At 41.9% G+C, this 24372-nt stretch overlaps 1 protein-coding gene across 6 annotated transcripts in view; it reads left to right on the top strand.

The window, feature by feature from the left end:
• FHIT (fragile histidine triad) overlaps positions 1 to 24372 on the top strand; it is a 530054-nt gene that overhangs the window by 428362 nt on the left and 77320 nt on the right. For all 6 annotated transcript variants that reach the window (XM_026857742.1, XM_026857743.1, XM_026857744.1 and 3 more), the window contains one exon: positions 8956 to 9024. In XM_026857742.1, the coding sequence (XP_026713543.1) occupies positions 8956 to 9024 (69 nt within the window). The remainder of the gene's footprint in view (positions 1 to 8955; positions 9025 to 24372) is intronic.

Raw genomic sequence — 24372 nt, 5'->3', positions numbered from 1 at the left:
CCCAACCTTTCCACACAAACACAATACACATTTTTAATCAACGAAGAGGAGACAGAGACAGTATTTTAATTCTGCAGGAACCTTGTTATCATCCTAGAAGAAGTTGCAACAGTTGCCTAAAAGGCAATAACAACAAGAATTAGAGATGATGATTTCCCTTTCAGGATGATTTCCCTTTCAGAATAAGAGTAACTGGTATGTAAGGCTTGCCACATCCATTCCTGATTTATCTCCTTCCCTACCCCCCACATTAAAGTGGGACTGGGCCACTGCTGCTATAATGCTTATTCCCTGCTAGTAGACCAAAGATATATTTCAGTTTTATTCTCTCCTCAAGTGTACTCAGACACATATAAGGAATATCTTACAGGTGTTTGTATCGTTACGGATACTCCAGAGAATTGAAAACCCTCTGTATTCCAACAATGATCTTTCCCTCGACCTTACTGTACTTTATATCTCAGCCAAGTCCTGCCATCATCGGAGTCAGTGAGAAAACGGGTGGAAGTTTCAGCAAAATGGGGATGAGGCCCTGGGTGTTAATCGTGGGGCTGTAGGGCCAGTGTTGCAGGAGAAGCTGTACCCAACTTCGTACGTAACAGTGCTCGGCTCCCTCTGAGGGAGCTGGACCTTTCTTTACATCTACAAGATTTGCCTGAGGAAGTTCGATCCTTACTCTTATTAATATCAGAAAGTAAATTAGCTTTATATTGCCCTTCATATCAGACCCATCGGGAGTCTCCCATCCTTTTCATTTAGACGGGGTCTCTGAGGGAAAAACCCAGTAATAACACACTGGTGTGATAATTAGTAAGCACATTCTACATAATTACAATGTTGGTATCTCAGGGGGGAAATGAAAGCTTGTGCTGTCCCTTTAACAGGACAATTTGATAATCCTCTTAGCATTTTCTCTTTTGGCTGATAATATTTCACAGAATTTTACTTTGTAAAATATTCCTAAAGGGAGGCTTAACCAATAATGCACAGATTATGGAAATGACTCTCATTAAGTATAGGGAGAGACTTCAGCAAAGCCATGAACTGCTTCGAAACATGTAACCCCCATTAGGAGCTTCATTTAAATGTTTATTCACAGAGCAGTAAATGTTTATTATAGAACATTTTATTGAAACATAAATTAAAGAACCCTAATTATACATATCACAAGTGTTAAAACAATATGCATTTATCAAGACTTAACTAAAGATCAGAGGTGAGGAGAAATGCAATTGCGCTTTCATTTGCATCTCAGCAACACCAAATTTGCACAAAAACACCTGGGCAAAGTGACTCTGAGGGAAGGCAAAGGTGCAGGACCTCAAGGCAGGTGCTCCCCAGCTGTCCCTAACCCTGCAACACCTTCCTGAGCAGCTTTGGAGGCACCTTCATTGGTTTGTGCATCAGCCTTCCCATCTGTAAAATGGAAGTGATACTTTATGCAGGGGCTGCCAGGGTTTTGGGTTGGTTTTGCAGTTCTTTGATATTCAAGGGGTAGAAGATGCAGTACAGGTCGCACGGTGTTCTGATCATAGTGTTGCTGACATATAATCCGGAAAACATGGCACAGCAGTTTCCCCATCAGGGTGTGTGGTTGGACCAAGGTTGTGTTCTGTTGATTCATGCAGAGTAATGGTTGATGCTCCTGCAGGTCTGCCCCTCCCGTCCGCTGTGGATGCTGGTGAGGGGATAGGCACTGAATAATGGCAAGCGAGGAGCTGGTGATGGTGCTTGGCCTGACCTTCCTGCCACCATGTGTGGACCCTCATTCCTAGAGTTGTGGACCAGGTTAGAGGTCAAGAAATATCAGTTGAGAAGGACCATCCCATCCTTATTTCCACTGAGTTGATTTATCTGCTGACTTTCAGAGGATCTCATGTGAGATGTCCAAATTATATTTGGATCACCATTTCCAATAAACAGGCTAATTACCCTCATTATTGTGCCAGTTTTCTTGGGTTTGAGGTGGAGGGGAGGGGTTGGGAGTTCTCCTGAAAATCCTAAAGTTGCCTTCAGCTGTGGAATTTATAACCGCAGATCTCAAGTGGGTTTAAAAATTGTTCTGTGCATGTTTTTGTAAGGTCTACATCCCTTTTCTAGCTCATCCACAGCTCATTCCTTTAGAACTTTATAGCAGTTGACAGATGCGTTATTTATTGAGGATGCTGAATCTGCACATTTCTCTATGTATATGTTTGAAGATGTACTCTGCTGCAAGTCCCCCACTTGGTTTGGTTTCTGATACATTTGCAAATTCTCTCACTTTTGTTGCTTTCTAAAGTACATGAGCGTCACTCTTCCAGAGGTGAATCCATGGCATAAATGTTGGTAGGGATGATTGCAAAGCTTTCTTTTTTCCTCCGATGGGTATGCGTACAGTGCAGTGCCCTGCAGATGTACACAAATGTCTCCAGAAAGGGCCCTCACACTCCAGCTTGGTAACGTGTGGACAGCCTGTGTGGCCTCCTCTCCCAAGACTTGTTCCAGTTTCTTCTGTTCTCTTTCTGCATGACATTTTTGATTCATTAAAAATTCTACCACCATCTCCACTCTGTCAGTAGCTCCCACCCTTCCTGATCTCTGTGACTTTTATAGTCCATTCTCTCCTGCATCTTTTGTGTTTTTTCTGCTGTTGCCCTGAGCTTTCTGAGGTAGATGTGGATTTCCCTGTCCTTCCCTTCTAAGGCATCCCTCTGTCCCCTGCACATTCTGCTCTTGAGCCTGGCAGTCTGTGCCACTCCTTTCCATCTGTATCACATCTTCACATTTCTCCTGATGGTAGAAAAGCAAACTTCAATTTTGTGTTTTAATAAACCAGAGCCAAAGCAAAGGTGTCACAAGAGTTAAGTTAGTTGGTGCAGCCTTCCTGGGTCTGGAGCAGCCCTTGCTACCAGAATACCAGAGCTGCCATATGGGGACAAGGCTCCCAGTGTCTGCATCTATACAGCCTCATGCATCAGGTTTTAGTGAAGCTGGAAAGAAAATTGCTGATTCCTAGAAATGGGGCATTTTTGTAGGAAAGGAATTGTTTCAAGTTGTTTTCTTTCATGTTTCAATATTTTAGAAACATTAGGACTTTTAAAGTGATCTTACTTTGTGTAATTTATAACTCCTGGAAATGTAAAAAAAAAAAATCATGCTGGCAATAATTTTGAAGGCTGTGAAAACTGATTATTTTTATTGACCAAAACTCTGCCTTTTCCTAATGTTGGATAGGACTTTTTATTTTTTTTAATTTGCTTCTCCATCCCAACCCAATTCAGGACTAGGAAAAAATGTCAAGAATTCATAAATACTAACTGAAGAGAAATTGCTATCCCATGAAGATGTCTTTGCTAGGGTCTGCAAGTCAAGAACCCTAGAAACTGGCTTTAATGCCCAGAAAGAGGGATTGTACCAAGTGTGCTAGCGTCTGGGTAATGCATTTTTGGGGACAGCAGAGGGAGTGCTTTCCGTTAATGAGCTGTGGATATACAGGCAGGGCTTTCCACGGAATAATTTTGTAACAGGGATAATTGAGCAGTTAATCAACAATAGCAAACAAGGGCTCCATGGAAGCCCAGTTTACAGAGAGGACAAAATTACCCTATTTTTCATGTGGCTATCTCAGTATTATGGTTGATTTTCTTTATCACCCACTAACAGTCTTACTTGGAGAATGGTTATTAGTTGGAATTTCTACAGTTAATCTGGTTGTTTAGAAGAAGCATTATCACAGCCTCCTGTAAGAAGCCCATGTCTCTGTAACGGACAGAGGACTTTGCAGCAAGCAAGGTCTTATCTGCAAACCACCATCCTTTTTCCCAGCAAAGTGGCTGGTGGGGGTCTCCTGGCCAGCGAGTCTTGCTACTTGCAGCCACTGATGCCCTTCCTGCCCTTCCTTCTGCCTGAACACAACCGCAGCAGGGACATTGGGGTTTACTCTTCCTGGCCTTGATGTCCCTCCGTGCCCCACATCACAGCCTTTCCCAATCTTGATGCACCATGAGACCATGGAAGGCCACAAAGTTAAATCTTTATTTCTGTAGCAAGAATGAAAAGTAATGAGGGAAAGGATTAAGCTGCTGAAAGGCATCTGGTTTCGCTGCATGAAGGCACAGCTCAGCCACGTACTGCTTTTGCAAGTGTGGGGGGAGCAGCGCTTCCCCTGCCAACTTTTTGGCAGGCCCCCTGCCCACAAGGTTGTGTGACCTGTTGCCAGTCTTTATGTATTCATCCTATAGCAACATTTATTACTAATAGACCCTGGGTGCATGCTGAGGAGCTCTTTTACAGGCTATTATCTCCCTTTCTGTTGGAAGCTGAGCTTTGTTGCTCTGCTAACCAGCACAGCAGCTGAGTGAACAAAACATAATGTTCATGAATTATTGCAGGCAACATCCATGTCCTCCCCAGTGGTATGTGGCAGGGTCATCTGCTCTTCACTATTCTGGTCTACCCAAGAAATCTCTTTCAGTGTCTATTTTTGACTTAGTATTTTTGTTTTACATTGAGTGCAGTGGTGACACATTGGTTATTTGACCATAATTCAGTATATTAAACCAGCCATAACTAGGAACATTGCTCTCTGCATAGCCTTGAGTGCTGAAGCAAAACTCACCTGGCCTGAATGGGTGTTTTTCCAACAAAACGGGCTCCAGGTTTTTTGGCTAAGACGTTTGTGAGCATTTTGCAGTCCTGGTTCACTGGGAATTGATTTTAGATCTATAATTCCCACAAATGCCTGTGCTGCTGCCAAATTTCAGCAGTGGTGGGATGAGCGTGCTCCGGGGTGCCCATCGGCAGCGCCACGCTCCCACAGTTGTGCTGGGAATGCTGCGGGGCTCAAGCAGAAGATCCCGTCGCTGCCGTGGGAGGTCAGAGATGGCACGTGCTAGCTCTGGCTCTGGATTTCCCCCTGGCACTACAGATTTGTTCCTTGTACTATGTTTTCTAATTCTCTGGCCATTCTGGGTTTAAAGGCCTTGGAAAAGCTTCTCTTAAGAGTGATTTTGCATCACTTGATAATTCTTGATAAATTAGGCAGTTCTCAAACTGAGATTTCATTTATAATGTGGTAGCCACTGTGAAAACGGTGCAAGCTACAGTCCCAGCCTTAGAAAACTGTCAGCCTAATAATTTTTTTATTTTGAAGATGCTATAAAATTAATCTCCCACAGCCTCCTTCTGGCTACTGCTGCCCCATATATCCCTGGCAGGAAATTTTGTCCCCAGTATCAGAAGCAACTGGTGAGGCTCAGGGATATTTGACCCACACGGTGTCCCCTACCTGGGGGCATATTGCTGCATCCTCATATTGTCGTGTCCAGTGTGCCCCCCTCTCCTGTGATCGTGCACAGATTTCCTCATCAGTGTCTGACAGGACGAGGAAATGGTAGCTAACAGTCTAAGCAATGTAAGCGTGTGTCTGCATTTCTTCTACCCTGATGTGGGCGATATTGATCGGTCCGTTAATGTAAATGTCTCAGCTGTTGTATGTTGCTTTTCTTCCTTATTAATCAAAATAATGCAAAATGAGGGGAAAGCAATTTTTTAGGGGGAAAAAAAAATACAGTCAACAGCGATTGAATACAGCCTGCTGGAATGTGTTGGGGCTGTCTGCCACCCGCCAGACATGAGGATACCCACACTAACTGGGGAAAAAGTTGAAACGCTTTATTTTGACATTTTGTATACAGAATGTTTGGATTTTTTGTCTCCAAGCAGTGTTTTGAAGGAAGATTTGCCTAAATCTGGGTTTTTTTGGTTTAGAAAAACACAGCCAAATGTTTTGTTTGTATCTACTGACACATTTCAGTCAACTGCGAATGTCTTTTTTGGATGTGCAGGTTTTTGTCTTGCCTGGAAAACAAAATGGAAAGAAGCAACTTTAGTTTGCAGGCACCTTGAAGTTATTTCTGCTACCTCCAGTTGGGGAGAACTCCCTGTAGCCATCAGCAGACACAAAACACTGAGACATATACATAATATCCAGGATGCAAATACTCCCACTGAACCAATTCACAGGTTGGAAATAGAGCTGGTGCTTAAGTGCCTTGGTGGATTGAGGCTTTAGCAATAACAAATAGCACTAAGGAGCAAAAATGATCAATTAAAGAACTCCTAATGAATCCAAATGTCAGCGTCCCTGAGTTGGGAAGGCCAAAAACTGAGAGGCAGATTAGAGAAGGTGTGAAATCCCCTTGTTTGGTGTTTCTCACTATGTGGTAGCCACTGCTCTGTGCTGTTTGTATTTCCCAGGGTTTTGTGGTAAAGCTGAAGAGAAGGAAATTACTTGAGACACTATTGCCGCTCCTGTTCATTTCTATTACCCAAACAGTAGGGAGAATCCAGATTTTTTTCATTTATGTTCCATGCACAGAATTTAAAAAAAAAAAAAAAAAAAATAATCAGGATGTATCAAACCTTGGAAATACTCATTTGTTTTCTGACACTGCTGAGAGATTTTGCTATGCAGCCTGGCATTGTGTGAGAACATAATGCATGTAGTAAAGGTGAACAACTCTTGAGGATGTCCCCACTGATGCCAAGTGGCCCATATGCTGTCATAAACACTTTTCCTTCATTTCTTTCATGCTGAATGCAAGAGCTCATTTTGCGTAGATCACATTAGGCTCATTCATTACCTGCTGTGCTGGTCTGTGCATCTGCAGTGCAGCATCTCTGCACTGAGCGTTGGACTACATCCCTGCATGCTTTCTGATATTCCAAATTGTCTGTTGTGGGTATACACATCTTCTCCTGTGTGCATCCTGGAACAGCACAGCAATAAAAACTGCTCTTAAAGGTGGCTGACCTTTGGGGGAATATGGTTGTTGATAGCTGATATTAGGCTTTATATATATCATCAGGAAAAATTCCTGAAAACGGACATTTGTAGCAAAACTATCACCCCTTGTAGCAGAAAAGAAAGAAACTGCCTGGCATATTATTCTCTATGAGTAAATTTAAAATCTGATGAGAAGCACCGGTGTGCCACACTAGTGAAATTTTACAGTACCACTGCTAACTTTAATCTTCACTTTTATTTTTCTTGAAAGTCTTCCTTTGTCCTAAAGCGAAATTTCAGGCCTAAGGCTACTGAAGACCATCTTTAAACTTGCCTTGTGATTTTGAGCAATAAATCATGAGAGCAGTGATGTTCAGATGATACATTGCACTAATACATCACAAGAGCACTATCGCTCTCATGATATATTAGTATAATACACTATCAGAACACTATCACTGATGTATTACTCAAAAACACAGTTTTTAACCCTCAAGAATCAGCCTCATCTCTAGGCTGAATACACTGAAAGCTGTGGATAATAGTAAGAATAAGCAATCACATATTTGTTTTTTCTAGGGTAAGCTGTGGGGAAAAAAAAAAAAAAGTGGTATTCGGCATATTTCATTAACTGAAACATCCTTGTGATTTCATTTTATTCACTAAGCAAATGTTATTATGGATTGAAGCTAACACAATATAGGTGTGTTTGAATTTTCTTACAAATAGCCTAAGAAAATTCTTTTGGATTTTGGATTTCATTATAGACATTTTGAGAATGTTTCAACGAGGTGCATGAATTTCAGCTGATTTCCACCTCATCAAATTGAGTTAGGTGCAAGCTCTCTAAACACTATGTAAAGCATAGTGATGCAGTCTTTTTTTGGTTTGAAAGGATTTAGGCACCATCTGAAAAGATCTGGAGATGCATAAATGTCATCTGTCACTCAGATCATTTTCTGCCTCTCCTCAACGAGCTGTTTGTTTGGATTTTTTTCCTGAAGAATCATTCTCAGTTGTGGGGTTTTTCTCGAAAGAGAGTGAAGGAGAAAAGGGAAAAGATAAAAGAATGCTTTGCAATGTTGTAGCTGAACTCACTGCAGAAAAGCAGATAGATGAACATTTGATTTCCTAGTAGAGTTTGAGTCTTGAGAATCTTGAATTACTGTTCCTATGCGGTATGAAGAGACTGTCAGTCTCTTAATAGAAAAAAAAAAAAAACCCAAAAACAAACAGTAATAATACAACATCATGTTGACAATGTGGCAAGTCATATACCTGCTTTCTTGCCCACATTTTTGTTCCTTTTCCACATATCTCATCAGCATTTGTGACAGAAATACATTGCTCGTCACTCCCTCCTATGCCAGGTAGCCCAAAGGTCCCCCTGCAGCTTATGGTCCTCAGCAGTGCTACCCGCCGAGCGATGGCCCAACCATCGGGAGGGTGACACTTCTGCTTCAGGCTCTGTGAAACTGGGCTCATAATTCTTGTGCCTTGCATGTTTGGGACCACTTGGTGCACTGGAGCCCATGTCCCTGTGGGCATGTGCCCCCAGCAGGCACCTCATACCGCTGGGGGCTTCAGTCTGTTTGGGCTACAACCTCCTGGGAGGAAAAGCAAAACATCAAAGTCTTTTTAGCCCTGTGAAAGACATTGTATTATCCGTTCTGTACAGCCTGGTGAGTGTCCTTTTCTGACAGCCTTTCTACCTGCATGGTCTCCGTTGTGTACCATCAGTTCCTCTATGCCCCGGCCTGTGCAACGCAGCACTGAGCCTGGGGCTGCCCACGCCTGCTACAGCCATGTCCCATCACAGGCACCTTCTTATTCTTGTCAATTTTGAAGTCACAACATGCAGCTCCAAGGTACATTGTCTTTTCAAAGCTGTGGCTAAATACATCTCTGACTGACAACTATGAATAATTCCGCAGAGCCCCTAAAGTTCCAGGCATTTCACTCTGAAGCTCATATAATACAGCAGAGCTGCTCTCTCATGTTTTTCATCTTTTATATTCTCCAAAGAGTTGAGATACAGTTATAGAACAGGTTAATATATTTTCCTCTGAAAATAATGCTGTGGGAGCCCGTGCATGGTTACTTGTATGTGTTGAGAATAATGCTTACAATCCAGAAAAGAAAATCATGAGCTTGATAATCACCATTATTTTGTTTCACATTTTCAGCACGTTCATGTCCATGTCCTTCCAAGGCGGGCCGGAGACTTCAGCAGGAATGACGATGTCTACGAGGAGGTAAGGTCTGAAATCCATTTGTTGTTCAGAGTTGGTTTTGCTGTTAGAAAATCACCTTAATGATACACGACCTGCCCTGAGTGGAGGTGGTTAATGGGATCTCTGCATCTTCACTGGGTGCGAAGACCCTGTGATAGCACCAAGACCTATACTGGGATTTCCTTGTGAGCTTTGGGTCAAGCTGTGGTCACACAGTGTCTCGAGGGAGACATCTTTGGTGCCTCAGTCTGTCACCGCACACAGAACGAGGTGACATCTCTACCAATAGTTATATCCTCTTATTTTGAGGGCACAGGGAAAAAGAGTGACCACATGGTTAGCCTGGCATGCAAGGAGCAGGTCCAACCCAACTGCTAGCCTGAGGTGCCAAACCTGCCTTTTCCAACAAAGGAAAACACAGGCGGCTCATTACAACTCAATCGCAAATTGCCTTCTGTCCTGCTTTTTGTAGGACTCTGCTCGGGCTCTGGACAATCACATTGTAGCCCCAAAGATGAAATTAAAGAGCAACTATGCATATAGATGTAATATATGCATGTGTGCAGAGTGTACAGCAAAGCTGGGCACATTAGCTGTTTCAGTGTGACTGATTTACTGGCTTTTGTTTAAATGAACAATTATACTCGCATTAAAAAGAAGTTTTCCCCAGCTTGACAGTTGTCACAATGAGTTAATGAAAAAAAAATCTCACTATTGTTAGATTTACGGATGGTTTTTAGCGGGTGTGGTAGGATCCTCTATCTCAAATCTGACATCTCTTTCTGAAAGTAATTAATATAAACTTGTTCGATGCTACTGCAATACCACCTGCTTGAAGGAGAATTAATGACGTTTTCTGCTTTTGTATTTTTTTCATTTGTGATATATACATGATGACAAAAAAAAAAAAAAAAAAAAAAAAAGGTAGTTCATTTTAAAGTTTACTAATGACTTAAATATGCAAAAGTGGTGAAAAACATTTATTATTGACCAGTTACATGAAGTGTAGAGACTGAGAACCTCACTAATAAGGGTAAAACCTCCTAACGACACCGTTGAGCAAGATGAAATGAAAATCCATGCAGGCCATCTTATACGCTGCTGTAGTTAAGTGAGGCAACTTGAAAGTTAACACCAAGGGGTTTATTGGAACAGGCTGCCCAGGGAAGAGTTGAGTCACTGTCCGTGGAGGTATTTAAAAGATGTGTAGGTGTGGCACTTAGGGACATGGTTTAGTGGTGGACTTGGTAATGCTAGCTTCACGATTGGACTCGATGATCTTAAAGGTCTTTTCCAACCTAAATGATTCTATGATTTTTCCCTTTTCAAATATGTTAAGTAGTTTTAGGTGCTGCACCAACCCACAAACACTGTTTCCATTTCTGTCATATTTACAATTTCATTTCCTTCTTTTAACACATTTATTTCTCTCTTGTTATACGTAAATACAAACAGGCAAAACTCTGTTAATGAACTAGGGTATACACTTAATGTTGTTAAATGCAAAAGGCTGACAAATTGGTGAAAAATATTTTTATCTTGTAATTTTCAATTATGGCAATTGTAGGTGTTGCTTTTAGCAGACATAGGAAGCAAAAATAATTAGATATGGATGTGATAATGTGTAGCAGAAGAATGTATAGCCTCAGAGTCTACCCAGCTATTCTTGAATACCACAGAACTAACTTATGCTTTTGTACAGACTGTAGCTGAACAACGATTTCATTTTTTTTTTCAGATGCTAAGGGGAAAAACCCCACATTTGATGCTATAAAATGTTTGATGCAAAGTTCTATTTCTGGATGGAGGATGGAGGGTTTTAAGCAGTATGCTATCATAAGTGGATAAACCTATTTTGGAAAATACAAAATAGACAAATTATTGAAAATACAGTTGACTTTGGAAATCATTTGGAGTTTATGTCAGTAAGGCAAAAATCTTTTGATATAATGCATCTCTGTGTTGTACCAACTAGACAAATCCCTTTGTCAGGAAGATCTTTTAAAAGGAATTTAGGAAGATATGTAGATCATGGTGGGGCAACAGGCTGAAAACCTATGAGGGATAGAGTACCATTAGGTGAGATGTAGGTGCTGCAAAGAGCTTTAAATCCATCGTCCATGAAATTTACTTAGGACAGTCCACAACCTGTTTATAAACAATGCTTTGTTCCCATGTATTTGAGTGATAGATGGAGTTGTAGTTTAGGCAGCAAAGACCACCTTTCAAAACCATCCCAACAGCCTTTTCCTTGTAGTATGTGATGTGGAGGCTGGTCAGCCTCCTTAAACAATTTGTGTAATTGTAAAGCACACTCAGGCTAAATTTTGCATATTGTGGTGACTGGTTTAACTACTGCAGCTAAAGGTTTTACAGCTACTGGGTGTGATTTTCACCGATTCTGGATCTCAGCTCTGGTTCAACGCATCTCTTGCAAACCCCTATCTATCTGTAAATGCCTTGGAGCTCTCCAGGCTCTGCAGTTGTCATCTGTATATGCTCAGCAGATTGCTGACAAATCCCATTGCTCTGTGAGTGTTTGACAGTGAAAGGAATGTCCAGATGTTGAGACATCCGTCCTCTTAGGAGACTTCTAGAGTTAAGACAGCTAGAAAGTACTTGCAGTCTCTTACCATGTGCTTTATTTCTCCCATTTGGTTTGGGAGTGACCACTCATCTGATTGAAAAGACAGAAAGAAAGCATATCAGGTTGATCCCTGCTTAGTGTGTTTGCTGGGCTCTGGTATTTTCAGTCTTTTGGCTGTGAAGCTCTAACATAGCCTCATCTAAAGCAACTTTTAAGTGTAAAGAATATACTTAAAGGTAAGGTGTATCTTTGCCACTTGGTTTTTAATAAGGTTGCTGATGGATACTACTGTCAGCTGATTTCTGGGTATATATTTAGAACCTCAATACTGGAACATTAATTGTAGAAGGGATCAAAGAGGGGCTGACACCTATTTCACCGCATCTTCTCTAAGGCATTTCTTGGTGGAATGTGTCACTTAATATTTTAGGATTCTGTACCTCAGTGCATATGAAAGAAGTCACTGATTTTTCTAAGGTACAGAGAGAATGATTAATAATTAAAAAAAAAATCTGCTTTGAATGTTTTAAAAGTATTTCCTCTGCGTCTTTGCAGGGCTATTTTTTGGGAGGGTATTTCCCAGGAAGTATTAGCTATCCACACTCTGGTCTCAGTGTAGTGGAAAGCTAAAGGCATAGTTTTTCAGTTCTTACATTTTTCTTCAATTATGTGAAGCTTAATCCTGCAGGTGTTCACATGTCAGAGTTAAATTAGTCTTACAGGGTTTTTTATAGGATCATGTTTTACTATTCCTGCATTACTTTTCTTGGGTAGTCTTTATTCACTGATTCACTTTATTTCTTGGACAGCAAAACTATAGCAGCTAAATATTAGGAAAACGTTTTGTTAGAATACCTCTTTATTCCTCTATGTTTTCTGTTCAGTTTGAAATAGATTAATATTTTTACATTTATTAATCAAGGAACGTAAAGGCCTTCGTATCAAGCAACTGCTATTGTAAGGGCATGTCACAGTAACTAAGATAAGAATTTGGTATGAATGAACATCTTTATTGTAGGACAGCACCCTGTGTTGTTACAGTCAGCACAAGTACTGCAGAGTTGTTGGAGGTCATCGTGTCCAAGGTGTTCAAGAGCATTATCCTGAAATGTCTCAGCAGTTTCATACACTCAGCCATCTGTGGGCAGTCCTCATTCAGTGTGAGTTTGAAAAGTCCATAGCACAGCCTGTCCCTGGTCTCCACTGAGTGGTTAGCCATTACTGCAATATAAATAACATTCATCATCCTTTAGGCTGGCAGGTAATAGCCGTACTGGGCCAGAGAATATGGAGCTTTCTCAGAAAGGAAGACTGAATCAAAAGTCCTCAATACCGCTGTTATGAGTACTGACCTCAGTAAGTTAATTTTGAGGCTGACAGACTCAGATGGGTAAGGGCAGCCTGGCCTTTCAGTGAAACCCTGAGCATTCCTGCCCTACAGTGATGTGGTTTGTGGTTCACACCCCTGTTCCTCCCCAAATTGTGTGTTTCGCTGGGTGGTTGCAGCCTGCTGTAACAGATGCAGCTGCAGTGGCGATGCACATCCAGGGCAATGTGTGCAGGGCAAAGAGTGCCCGTCCCTTCCCCAGCTTTGCTTTCGTGCCCGACTCATTTCCTCGCCTGTCAAGTTCCCAGCCTAGACTGGAGAGCACTGAAAATACTGTAAAAGGAGGAAACATGAACGAGAGAGGTTAACCCAAACCCCTGTGTCTCCATCCCCTGGCTGCCTGCCAGACCTTCATCATGGACCTCTTGTAATGAGCCTGGGTGAAACTTCTTAATGTGAATTGTTCAGTAACTTAAAAGATTTTGTAAAACCCAGAATCCAGCAAAAGAATTTGCTTCATGCTGTCCTCCTTCCCCTCTGGCATTCAGGCAAGCAGTGAAGGAGTCACTTAGGAAAAGATATTTTGACTTAGTGATCTCATTCAACACATTATGTTAAATCATTTCAGCAAGAATACCTATTAGTAATCATTTCCAGTTCCAGGGAGGATGAAGGAGGCATTTTGGCATGTGACTAAAGAACCTGCTGGGCTGCTTCTTCAGACTGGCAAAACAGAGAAACCGTGGTGAATTCAGAAGTTTAGTTAAACAAGCCTGAAGTTTAATTCTGTATGAGTGGCTTTGACTGTGACATGCCTTCACTCCGACCTGCAGACAGCATCTCCCGTGCTGCTGGGCACAGAGCCTGGTGCAGGGCTCGAAACATGCACAGCTGCACTGAACTGTTGGGGCTGCTTCCTACTTAAAGATAAGGTATATAATGAAAAGATAAATAAGCCCTAATCCAGGTCCTGCTAGATGAAATGGAAAGATGCCCAACAGCTTCTGTGAGCACTGGATTGAACTATTCATGAAAATTAATGGCATGCAGAGCTAATAGGCTGTTCCTTGGCCTCAGAATTATATTGCACCTTCTGGGAACATATTGTAGCCTGCTGGTAGATCAGTCTGCTGCATCTGAACTCCCTTGGGGCCAGACTCTGCTTTCTCTGCACCTTGCATGAGTAAACCCATGGAAAGGGAGGGAAGTAGCACAGAATCTAAATTCGTGTATATATATATATTATTTTTTTTTTTTTTTTTCCAAAAAAGCTGTTTTTCCCAGATACAAGTTTATTTCCCTATCTTCTTCTGATGCGGCAGCAAATAAATTCTTCCCAGTAGGCTGTGGATTTTATCCTGGTCTTGCCAATGTTGCTTTTTCTGACTGAGAGCATCAGAGGAGGTTTTGCTAGCCAAGGAGCATAAGCCTTTCCCAGTTGCTTCACAAGTCTTGTGATATTATAGCGACTCCAGCAGGGCAAGTCAGATTAACTGTGCATGAATATTTCCAACTGAGAGTATTGCAGCAGAAGCTAGAACTGTGCACATAATTATGTTTTGGATTTGGTAGCTGAAAGACACAAAGTAATTTTGAGTTGACCTGAAACAATTATTTTTTTTTTCCCCATCAAACAAATTTCCTTTTTGAGTTAAACAGGATGATTTGTTTTCTGGACCATAACTTATCTGATTATGATTTGAAACCCCCTGGAGACTGCTGGCATGCCCTGCAACGTTCTTTTTTGTGCCCAATTTTGTGACAAATCTGTCAGTAAGGCCCAGCAGGAGTAGTGGGAGACATCCTATCATCACATATATCTCCCTAGATGGAAACCCCACTGTTTATGATATTTTTTGCCCTTTCCTATCCTGTGAGGAATTTCTTATTTTGATACCTGAAATCTCTGAGACATTCCTGTATGCTGCATACATTGCTGCACTTAGTTTAAGATAGCAGGATATCATAATCAGATCTGATTAAAAGTCATTTCATTCACTGATATCTTCCATTGGATCTAGCGAAGTGGAATCAGATCAACTATAAGAACAAATTAGAAGTGGTTAGAAGGATTCCCATTAAGGCATCCATCCCTCATGATCACACACATGCCCTTTACACCTAGGATTTGTCTGGAAGGTAATGTACATTCGGCATTTTACATATCACCGTGTAGTCTCGATGCCCTCTAGCCCAGCTGTCTCTCTGCATTCCATCACTGCTCTTGCTGCTCCTTACCCTTTCCTGCCTCAAGGTTTCTACAGTCGTTTTCCTCATAGGTAAAAAACGCCGGCTTCCAGAAATCACTTACATTTAGTCTATAATATAACAGAGACAAATTATTGTGACCATTACAAAAGATCTCTTGGCCCCTTCTGTAGGATGTTTACTGCGTTTAGCTCATGGAGTGTTTGTTCTTTCGTGTCCTTGATGGTAGTTCATTGGCAAGCGACTTAGTGATGAAGAGCCTCCAACCAAAGACAAGTTGCTGATAAGGGGATTAAAGCGAATATGGTCTCTCAGGCCCGTTTACTCTGTCAGTGCTTGGACTTGCTTAGCTGCTCAGGTGCTTCTTGTGTATTCCCATTCCCCGAGGTAAATCTGTCTCCAGACCTCTGCTTATCCTTTGATGCACAGTGTAAACTGAATTCATGCTGGTGGGGAGAACATGCCCCATTAGTATCCTAGATACCTGGCTTTTTGGAACTGATGAGATGGAAAGTAAACAAACCTATCAGGGAGTTGGCATTTTCCAAAGAGAGATTTTTCTTCTCTGAATGAAAATGTTGCCATAAACTTAAAATTAAATACTCCCTTGCATTCTGTTTAAGGTTCAGGATATGGGAGCAGCTAGTTGCTAACCCACAAACCAAATCACAGTGAAATCCAATGGACTGCACAACAGATGACTTCAGCAGCTTGTTCTGCCAATAGCAAGGATTTGGAGAGTCTCTGCTCAAGCCATAGGACTGGTTCTGATGTGACCAGTGGCTCACAGTGGTCCAAACTTCTGACCCACACGCAGCTATGTAAAGATGCTGTGGGTTTAGCTTGTGATCCCACAAGAAAAGAGCTCTTTGTACCCTGTAATTTGGGGCAGTTCCTTTATCATCTGTCTTGCAAATGTGGATCACTGTACTCTAAAGGATCAGCTTTGTCCATTGGAAGTTCAAGTACCAGGTACCTAGGAGGTGATCATCTCATAGGAAACACCATCTGAACTGGTTGTTGCTGGCAGGTTCATCGGCTCACCCAGCACTGAATCAGCAGCTTCAGTGATTCGGATGAGATGCTATCTGTCACTTCCTAAATATGACTTCTGTAATTGAAGGTGAAGGTATATTAATGGAGCCAAGTGTTCTTCCTGGTTGGGAAGTAAATACAAGTCTGATGGTATGGGTTTACTAATACCTGCAAGGTCAAGTTAATTTATTTTTTGAGTCAAAAGAGTGAAAGAATATATAGATATGAGAAATAAGCTTTCTAGATATGTGCTTGTATTCTGGTTTTGTTTGTTTTGTGGGGGAAAAATAAAAAGCATGCTTTCTTGCTTTCTTTTTCCTTTATATATTTGCCCACTGTTTTTCTTTTTTTTTTTTTTTTTTTTTTTTTTTTTTTTTTTCTCCTTCTGGGGAAATAAAAGCATAAAAGGAAGCTGAACTGAAAGAGATTTAGAAAAAACTGCCAATAAGCCTAAAATGGAAAACAGAGAGCTGAATATGGTTTTCAGAAACCAAAATGACATGCTGACAGTTTAAGTTGAAACAAAATCACCAAACCTCTTATTTAGGCACTTTTAAATATGAAATTGTTGATTAAAATAAAAGTGAAAATTATAAAGTCTGAAGAAAAATACTTATTTTTTGATAAACAGGTGTTTATACATTTGCATATATATAGTCATACACTTTATGGGGATACAGTTATAGGCATACACATATGGACAGACTGGAGGGCTCAGAAGCACATGGAGTATTTCTTTTGGTCCCCTCTAAGACGAAGAATAATGATGCATTTTTACATCTTCTGTTGTAGCATGTTTGTCGTGGTTTAACCCCGGTGGCAACTAAGCACCACCCAGCCGCTAGCTTACACCCTCACACCCCCCCGAATGGGGGAGAAATTGGAAGAGTAAAAGTGAGAAAACTCCTAGGTTGAGATAAAGACGGTTTAATAGGTAAAGCAAAAACTGCGCACACAAGCAAAGCAAAACAAGGAATTCCTTCCCCCTTCCCCCGGGCAGGCAGGGCTCAGCCATCCCCAGCACAGCCGGGCTCCGTCACACGTAGCAGTGACTTGGGCAGACATACGCCATCGCCCCGAATGTCCCCCCCTTCCTCCCTCTTCTCCCAGCTCTGTGAGCTGAGCGTGACACCACACGGTCTGGGGTACCCCTGGGTCAGTCGGGGTCAGCTGTCCCGGCTGTGTCCCCTCCCGGCTCCTTGTGCCCCCCCCAGGCTCCTCACGGGTGGGGTGGGGTGAGGAGCAGAAAAGGCCTTGGCTCTGTGTAAGCCCTGCCCAGAGTCACCAAAACATCCCTGTGTTATCAACACTGTTTTCAGCACAAATCCAAAACACGGCCCCATACCAGCTACTGTGAAGAAAATGAACTCTATCCCAGCCACAGCCAGCACAATGCTACAGCTGTGTGGGTTTTATTCATAAACTTAGCGTTTGTGGGAACTTGCAGACCTTCTATTTTCTGCAGAAATGAATGGGATTTGAGCATCTACATCTTTGAGCAAGATCTGATTATGTCATGTCTTTGCTCAGTATTTCTGCGACAACAATCATCAGTGAAACAGTTAACAACATTGAAATATAAATTGCCATTCTTGAGGCTCCAGAGTTGACACTTTTCTGTTACCAGCTCGCTGTGGTTTCACAGTTAACACCTCACCTCTTTCTGTAGAAGACAACACTTTACATTACAGCTTGTGGTCTGGCAAAAATGCTACAGAGTTTATCATAGGCAAGTCTCAGTTTCATGCATTTAAAACAGTAGCTAAAAAATTCATTGCCAAAGATAGATCAGACCCTGTTCTGTACCATCATTGCCATATGTTAAGAAGGACTTAATGTGCATAAGAGGCAAAGGTACAGAACTATTTTAGGTTAAATACTGCAGGGATGTGGCTTCCCTTTCTAGAGGCATTTGCTCAAAATTATTTTCTTCTCTTTTGAGCCCCGATGATGCAAGTTCACCGGCCAGTTCCTGGGATTGGGAGGGCTCAGACCTCCTGTGGGCAGATGTGGTGAGGGACTAAGCCCATTCGGTATCAGGAAGAAGGCTGATGGTAAAATGAGTACAGAATGAGAGTGGACATTAGCTTTTGTTGTAATGATTTTGCCCCGAGTGTAGTCCAGTGAGACCCCGGAGCTGTTCCCATGCTGGGAAACGAAATGTTTACTTCAATTTCAGGGAGAAGATTTTAGCAAATCATTGCAACAGAGTGAAAATTTAGTTTGACAGAGTGTCAGGATAATTATACACAATTTAGTTTTGTTTAAATATGTTAAGCACCATTGTTTCTTTCCCATGTTAAGGATTGACTTGAGTGCTAGGTTGTAGCAGTTTTCCTTAATTGCTTTAATCCTTGGCCTTAAGAAAATGAATACTTTAAATTTACACTTGTTAAGTACACTGCTAATGAAGAAAAGGCTTTAGCAATCTTTGGCAGACCAAAACTGTATGTAAAAAAAAAAAAAAAAAAAAAAAGAGAGGGAGAAGCTAATCACCAAACCATTTTGTTAATGCTTATTTTAATCATCCTGCCTGCCCTTCCTGGCAGACAGAGCCATTAGGCTGCAGAGGCAGGAGGCAAGCTATCACCGTCAAATGGCGCTGATGTTGAGAATTGGGCCCAGGAGTACAATTTGACTTGTCAGTTTATATAGACATAAAGCTTCATTGTTGTGCACAGACACAACTGGCTTTTTAAAAGTCTATTTCCCTCCTGATGATGTGAGAATCTGCTCCCCTCTCTCCTACTGTTCTCCAGCCCTCCAATTTATTAGATAGCGTTTATAACCCTGCTCTGTGTTCAGTGGTACTGCAGGGCCAGGTGGGCGTCAGCATGGCCAGAACCCACCACAGTGACCACCCACCCTCCACAGTGACCACACACCCACCACAGTGACCACACACCCACCACAGTGACCACACACCCTCCACAGTGACCACATACCCAGCACAGTGACCACACACCCTCCACAGTGACCACACACCCACCACAGTGACCACACACCCTCCACAGTGACCACACACCCTCCACAGTGACCACACACCCTCCACAATGACCACACACCCACCGCAGTGACCATACACCCACCACAGTGACCACATTTCCCACCTTGGAACCACAAGGGTTGGGCTGGGGGGAGTGAAGAGCTTGAATTCCCACACTGGGTGAGGTCTTGTTGCAGGGAGCTTTAGAGTGCTTACATCACTGCAAAGTCTTCAGAATTGTTAATTCTCTGTGGAATTAAGTGTGTGTTTTAAAACACACGGGATGCTCAGGAGAAGAGAGGGACTAACAGGCCCTCAAGTTTCCTTGAGGGGCAAAAATGAAACATCTTCAAAATATAATTAATTACCAGAAACCTATGATGTTTTCAAAACCAGCTCATGTTGCTGTTATCCACGTATAGGAAGCTTTTATCTTTCTGACAACTAACTTGTGAGCTAACAACTTCTTTTGGCTGAAAATGCCTCCTCATATCGTGCAGAGCCACTTGAAGGGGTTTCAAGTAGCACAGTGCAACGTTTTTCCCCAATTTCACCTCTTGCATTCTGCAAAACGGGGAAAGTGTTTATTGGTGCCCACACTGTGCAACGGCATTTACTGCTTCAAGAAAAAGCAAGCTTCAAAATCCCACTTGACTGAGTTGCAACCTAATTATAGCTACCCAAGCGCAGATATTCCAATAACCAGGGAAAGCAGGGAAATAAGGCAGCCTTTGTTCCACATTGCCCCGACAGTTGCAGCATTGTGTACAGGGCTGGCAAAGAACCCCTTCCTGCATTTAATTGCAAAAACTGGTTATGAGTTTGGGGTAAACATATAAACAAACCCAACTAAACATTTGTGTCTCCATTTTGACTACAGAAATTACATCTGTGTCCTGGCAATTTACTTCTAGGGATTGTAATCCCTGCGGAAGTGGGAAGGTGTTTCAATAAATAGAGTTTTTAATGGAAGGCCTTTTTTAAGAATTTTTTTTTTCTTGCACGATCACTTTTTTCCCTTTTTGTAAGGAAAAAGTCTATTCTCATTCATTACATTAGTGTCTTTGAAGTAGCAAATGCACACAACTGCCAGATCGCATACAGCATGGGAGTTATGCAGGGTTTTCTTCAGCTGAAGCATGATTGTGAGCAGTAATTGAGATTAGCTCCCCAGGAGAAGGGACTTTACTCTCCTTCTGATTTTTTTTCTCAGTAAAATAGTTGCACTTAATGCATTTACGAGTAGGCTCTAAGTGCTAACATACTTTCTTCCCGTACCCCTGCCATTTCTGTGGCAGTCTTACTGAAGAAATAACAATACATAAAGCTGCATAAACACTTAAGGTCTTAGGTGTCTGCTTCCACTGGCACTTTCAAATTTTCTATTTGAAGATAATTTCATTTCACACTTTTATATCTGAAGTACCTGGTTTTGGAGACCTCAGAGTATATTTTTTTTTTTTACATATGTTAATTAAGTTTCCCACCAGCTCTGCGAGTGCATTAATAGTAATACTTGCAGGTACAATGCAGAGAGGTGAAGGGTCATTGTGAAGTTATGGGGTGAGTCGGGGTAAAGCTGCTGGGTGCAGATACATCCATGAATCTCTGAAAAAGCAAAAGGAAGAGGGTGGATTGATCACCCACCTACAGCTACATGGAGTAATCCAATGCGGGAAATTCATGGTTCCTTGTAGGAAACTGTGACCCTAAGGCAGTCGATAGATATTCTGGGATGTGCTTCCCAGCTTTGAGCAACACTGAAAACTTGGATGACTCTAAAGAACTTTGCTTCAGCTTTTTTCTGGAGAATAATACTGCTGGCATTTGCAGAGTCAGACTGTCACCTAGGAATACTCTGGCTTGATTCAACTAAGCCCTGTGAGCTGTAGCAATTGCTACTCCCTGAAGGTGGACACCTCAGGTATTTTAACAAGAGGTGACAGGTTCACCCACCTGTGTGGTTTTACTAGGGCTGGGTGTCTCCTAACAAATGCTTAGGGAAAACATTATAAGAACGAACACATGTATGGAGTGTCCCAGCTCTTCTTGCTCCAGAAAGGAACATTCAGGGAGTCCTTTGCCATAAGTGGATTCTCAGGTAGAGTTTTCTAAAAAAAACGTGAGCAAAACAGCCAGGACCTTGCCCGCCATTAACTTTCAACAAGAGTCAGATGTTCAAATGCCCTAAAGGCTTTAGAAAAGCCAGCCCTGCTTCTGTATGAGGTTGTGGTGAGCAGTATTGATGCTCAGTAGGGTGTTATTGACATGTGATTTTCTCCTCTCATCTTGCAGAAGGGCATGAGGCAGATTTGCCCACTGCTGCATGTGAGCAGAAGAGGGCTGATGTATCAGCACTTCGTATTTCTGGGTTGCTCTCGTGAACATGTGCAGAACCAAAATAACAGTAGAACAAGGGTTGTTCCCAGGTTAGATAATGTGCTCCATTGATTAACATCCTTTACTCCGCTTTTAAGTGTGGTAAACACAATGAAGCTGAGAACAATTTGGTGGTTTTCCACCACTTTTAGCAACCTCTTGTCATTATAATCTGCTGATATTTCTTCTCTGGTACTACCTGGTGATCCTTTTTACGCATCTATTACTGTTGCTTCTACTCAAGAAATAAATTTGCTGAGAGTAAAGAAAGTTGCTCATTAGGGCAATGTAATTAAAGGAAAAGTAGACGTCATGCCAAGTTCTGTTTTCTCTACAAAGTGCCACCTTGGAGATTGCCTGAAACTCAATTACTCGTTGCTATGCTTATTAGGGAGAACAATGTGCTGAAATGATCCCTACTCCTAATAACCTTGTTTTCTACATGTGAATCATGTTAATACTTTTTTTTTCTTTAGTGCCTTAATCACCATGTATAAAATGGGTCTGTTTCTAGAGGGAGAATGGGGAAGGTGGGCCATGTGGTGGGTGTTCTCTGAATTGCCATGCTCCGTGGAGAGTTTCTTGTTTCCTGCTGGTCCACAGTCATCTTTGTTGTTTTCTTTTAATTACATGGAACAGCATCTATTAGCAAATTACATCTTGATAACCAGTTTTTCTCCAGTGAAATGAAAGTGTGCATCCTCTGCCTTGCTTCCTTCCTTTGGGGGAAGGAAGGAGTATGCAGTATCTTCCATGTCTGAGTCTCTTCTGCCTTACCCCGTGGTTTTAACCAAGACAAGTAACTTCCACAAGTTAATGGCAGCCTTCTGCCATTAACACTTCCTAAATAACCTCGTTCCAATAACAGTTCCAGTGCCCATCTTTTGTCCTCAGCATGCAACCCTGATATCTTCCTACTGTCCTCCTATTATGGTGTCTTCAGCTTCTGTGAACAGGCTGCTCCTGTGGGGAAATTGCCTGAGGTTCAAGCTCTGTGGTGGCCAAGCTCATCTGAGAACCAGTAAGTTCCCCTGAAAATTCTCAGTCCAAAATGTCACAAGCAATCATAAAATAATTGTGAGCAAACCTCACTTTTGATCAGAATTGTGGATGGAAGTGGCTGAAAGTTGAAAATATCTGAGAGAGAGTGCGCAAGGTCGTTCATTCCTAAGTAAAAGAGACATGAGCTTGACTGAGAAAACTTCGCTCAAAGTGTGGAGTAAAGAACTGGGGCATGTCTGTGCATGTGTCTAAGTACCACCAGTGTCATATATCGTGTAAACTACCAACTACCAACTATATTTTATGAATACACTGTTCCTAAAAAATGCTCTGTGTTTTCATCTTAGAAGGAAATACAGGGCTGTATAATTAACTATTCCTTCTCCCTCTTTCACGTCCAAATATTTCAGTTCTTTTATGTAGAGCACAAGGGGACACGATTGAAAAGGAAAGTCCTACCCTTTGATGTTTATTTGTTGCATTATCCACTTTTCATGGCTCTATTATTTCATAATCCTATTGAGCCATTCATTGCTGAGTGGAAATCTCCACTGCTGTCAGTAGGGAATTTTTGCCTCTAAATCACATATTTTGGCCCCTGTTACTTAACTCGGGGCCAGATTATGAAAACTGTTGAGCACCAGCTTTCCAATGGCTTAGCACCTCCCAGGGAGGACAGTTTTTCAAAACGGCTCAACACAGAGCAGTTCCTGTTGTGACCCTTTAGGAAAGGGTTTGCAAAAGAACTCAGCAGTTCCCTTTCACCAAGGAGCTGAGTCCTTTCCAATATCTGTCCAGCTTTGTTTAGCACCAAGCTGGAAGATGAGGACTTTTGAAAATACGGCTTTTAGCAAAGTCTCTGATATGGAAAATACTAAGTTACTTCAGGAAGGACTTGAAACAAGTGTCTAAGACAAACCTCCATGTTTCAAGACATGCCAATTTTTATTGACTGATAGAGAGACTGGCAATTTTGGATCAGAACAGGTTTTCCCATAATTGCCCACTAGGAGGTTTCCTGCGCATTCCCCAGTAGCAGCTGCCAGGCAGGATGCTGGAGCAGAGCACCGCTGTGCGGAGGCAGCATGGCAATTCTTGTGTTCCCAAAAATGCATTCGCTTAGCAAAATGTGATTTGCAAGCGAAGTAGCACAAAGCAGCCATTATTCCTCCACCATCCTTTCCGGGGAAGAAAAAAGAAAATAATAAGATAAAATAAGACAAAATAAGATAAAATAAGAGAAAATAGAGAAGAGGAAGTGAAGGAAGCGAAGAAGAGAAGGGAAGGGAAGGGAAGGGAAGGGAAGGGAAGGGAAGAGAAGAGAAGAGAAGAGAAGAGAAGAGAAGAGAAGAGAAGAGAAGAGAAGAGAAGAGAAGAGAAGAGAAGAGAAGAGAAGAGAAGAGAAGAGAAGAGAAGAGAAGAGAAGAGAAGAGAAGAGAAGAGAAGAGAAGAGAAGAGAAGAGAAGAGAAGAGAAGAGAAGAGAAGAGAAGAGAAGAGAAGAGAAGAGAAGAGAAGAGAAGAGAAGAGAAGAGAAGAGAAGAGAAGAGAAGAGAAGAGAAGAGAAGAGAAGAGAAGAGAAGAGAAGAGAAGAGAAGAGAAGAGAAGAGAAGAGAAGAGAAGAGAAGAGAAGAGAAGAGAAGAGAAGAGAAGAGAAGAGAAGAGAAGAGAAGAGAAGAGAAGAGAAGAGAAGAGAAGAGAAGAGAAGAGAAGAGAAGAGAAGAGAAGAGAAGAGAAGAGAAGAGAAGAGAAGAGAAGAGAAGAGAAGAGAAGAGAAGAGAAGAGAAGAGAAGAGAAGAGAAGAGAAGAGAAGAGAAGAGAAGAGAAGAGAAGAGAAGAGAAGAGAA

The sequence above is a fragment of the Athene cunicularia genome (genome assembly GCF_003259725.1).
Source record: "Athene cunicularia isolate RWA chromosome 12 unlocalized genomic scaffold, athCun1 chr12_part1, whole genome shotgun sequence".
NCBI classification, from domain to species: domain Eukaryota; kingdom Metazoa; phylum Chordata; class Aves; order Strigiformes; family Strigidae; genus Athene; species Athene cunicularia.
Note: the sequence above shows the minus strand (reverse complement) of the source record. Positions and strands in the feature narration are given on the sequence as shown.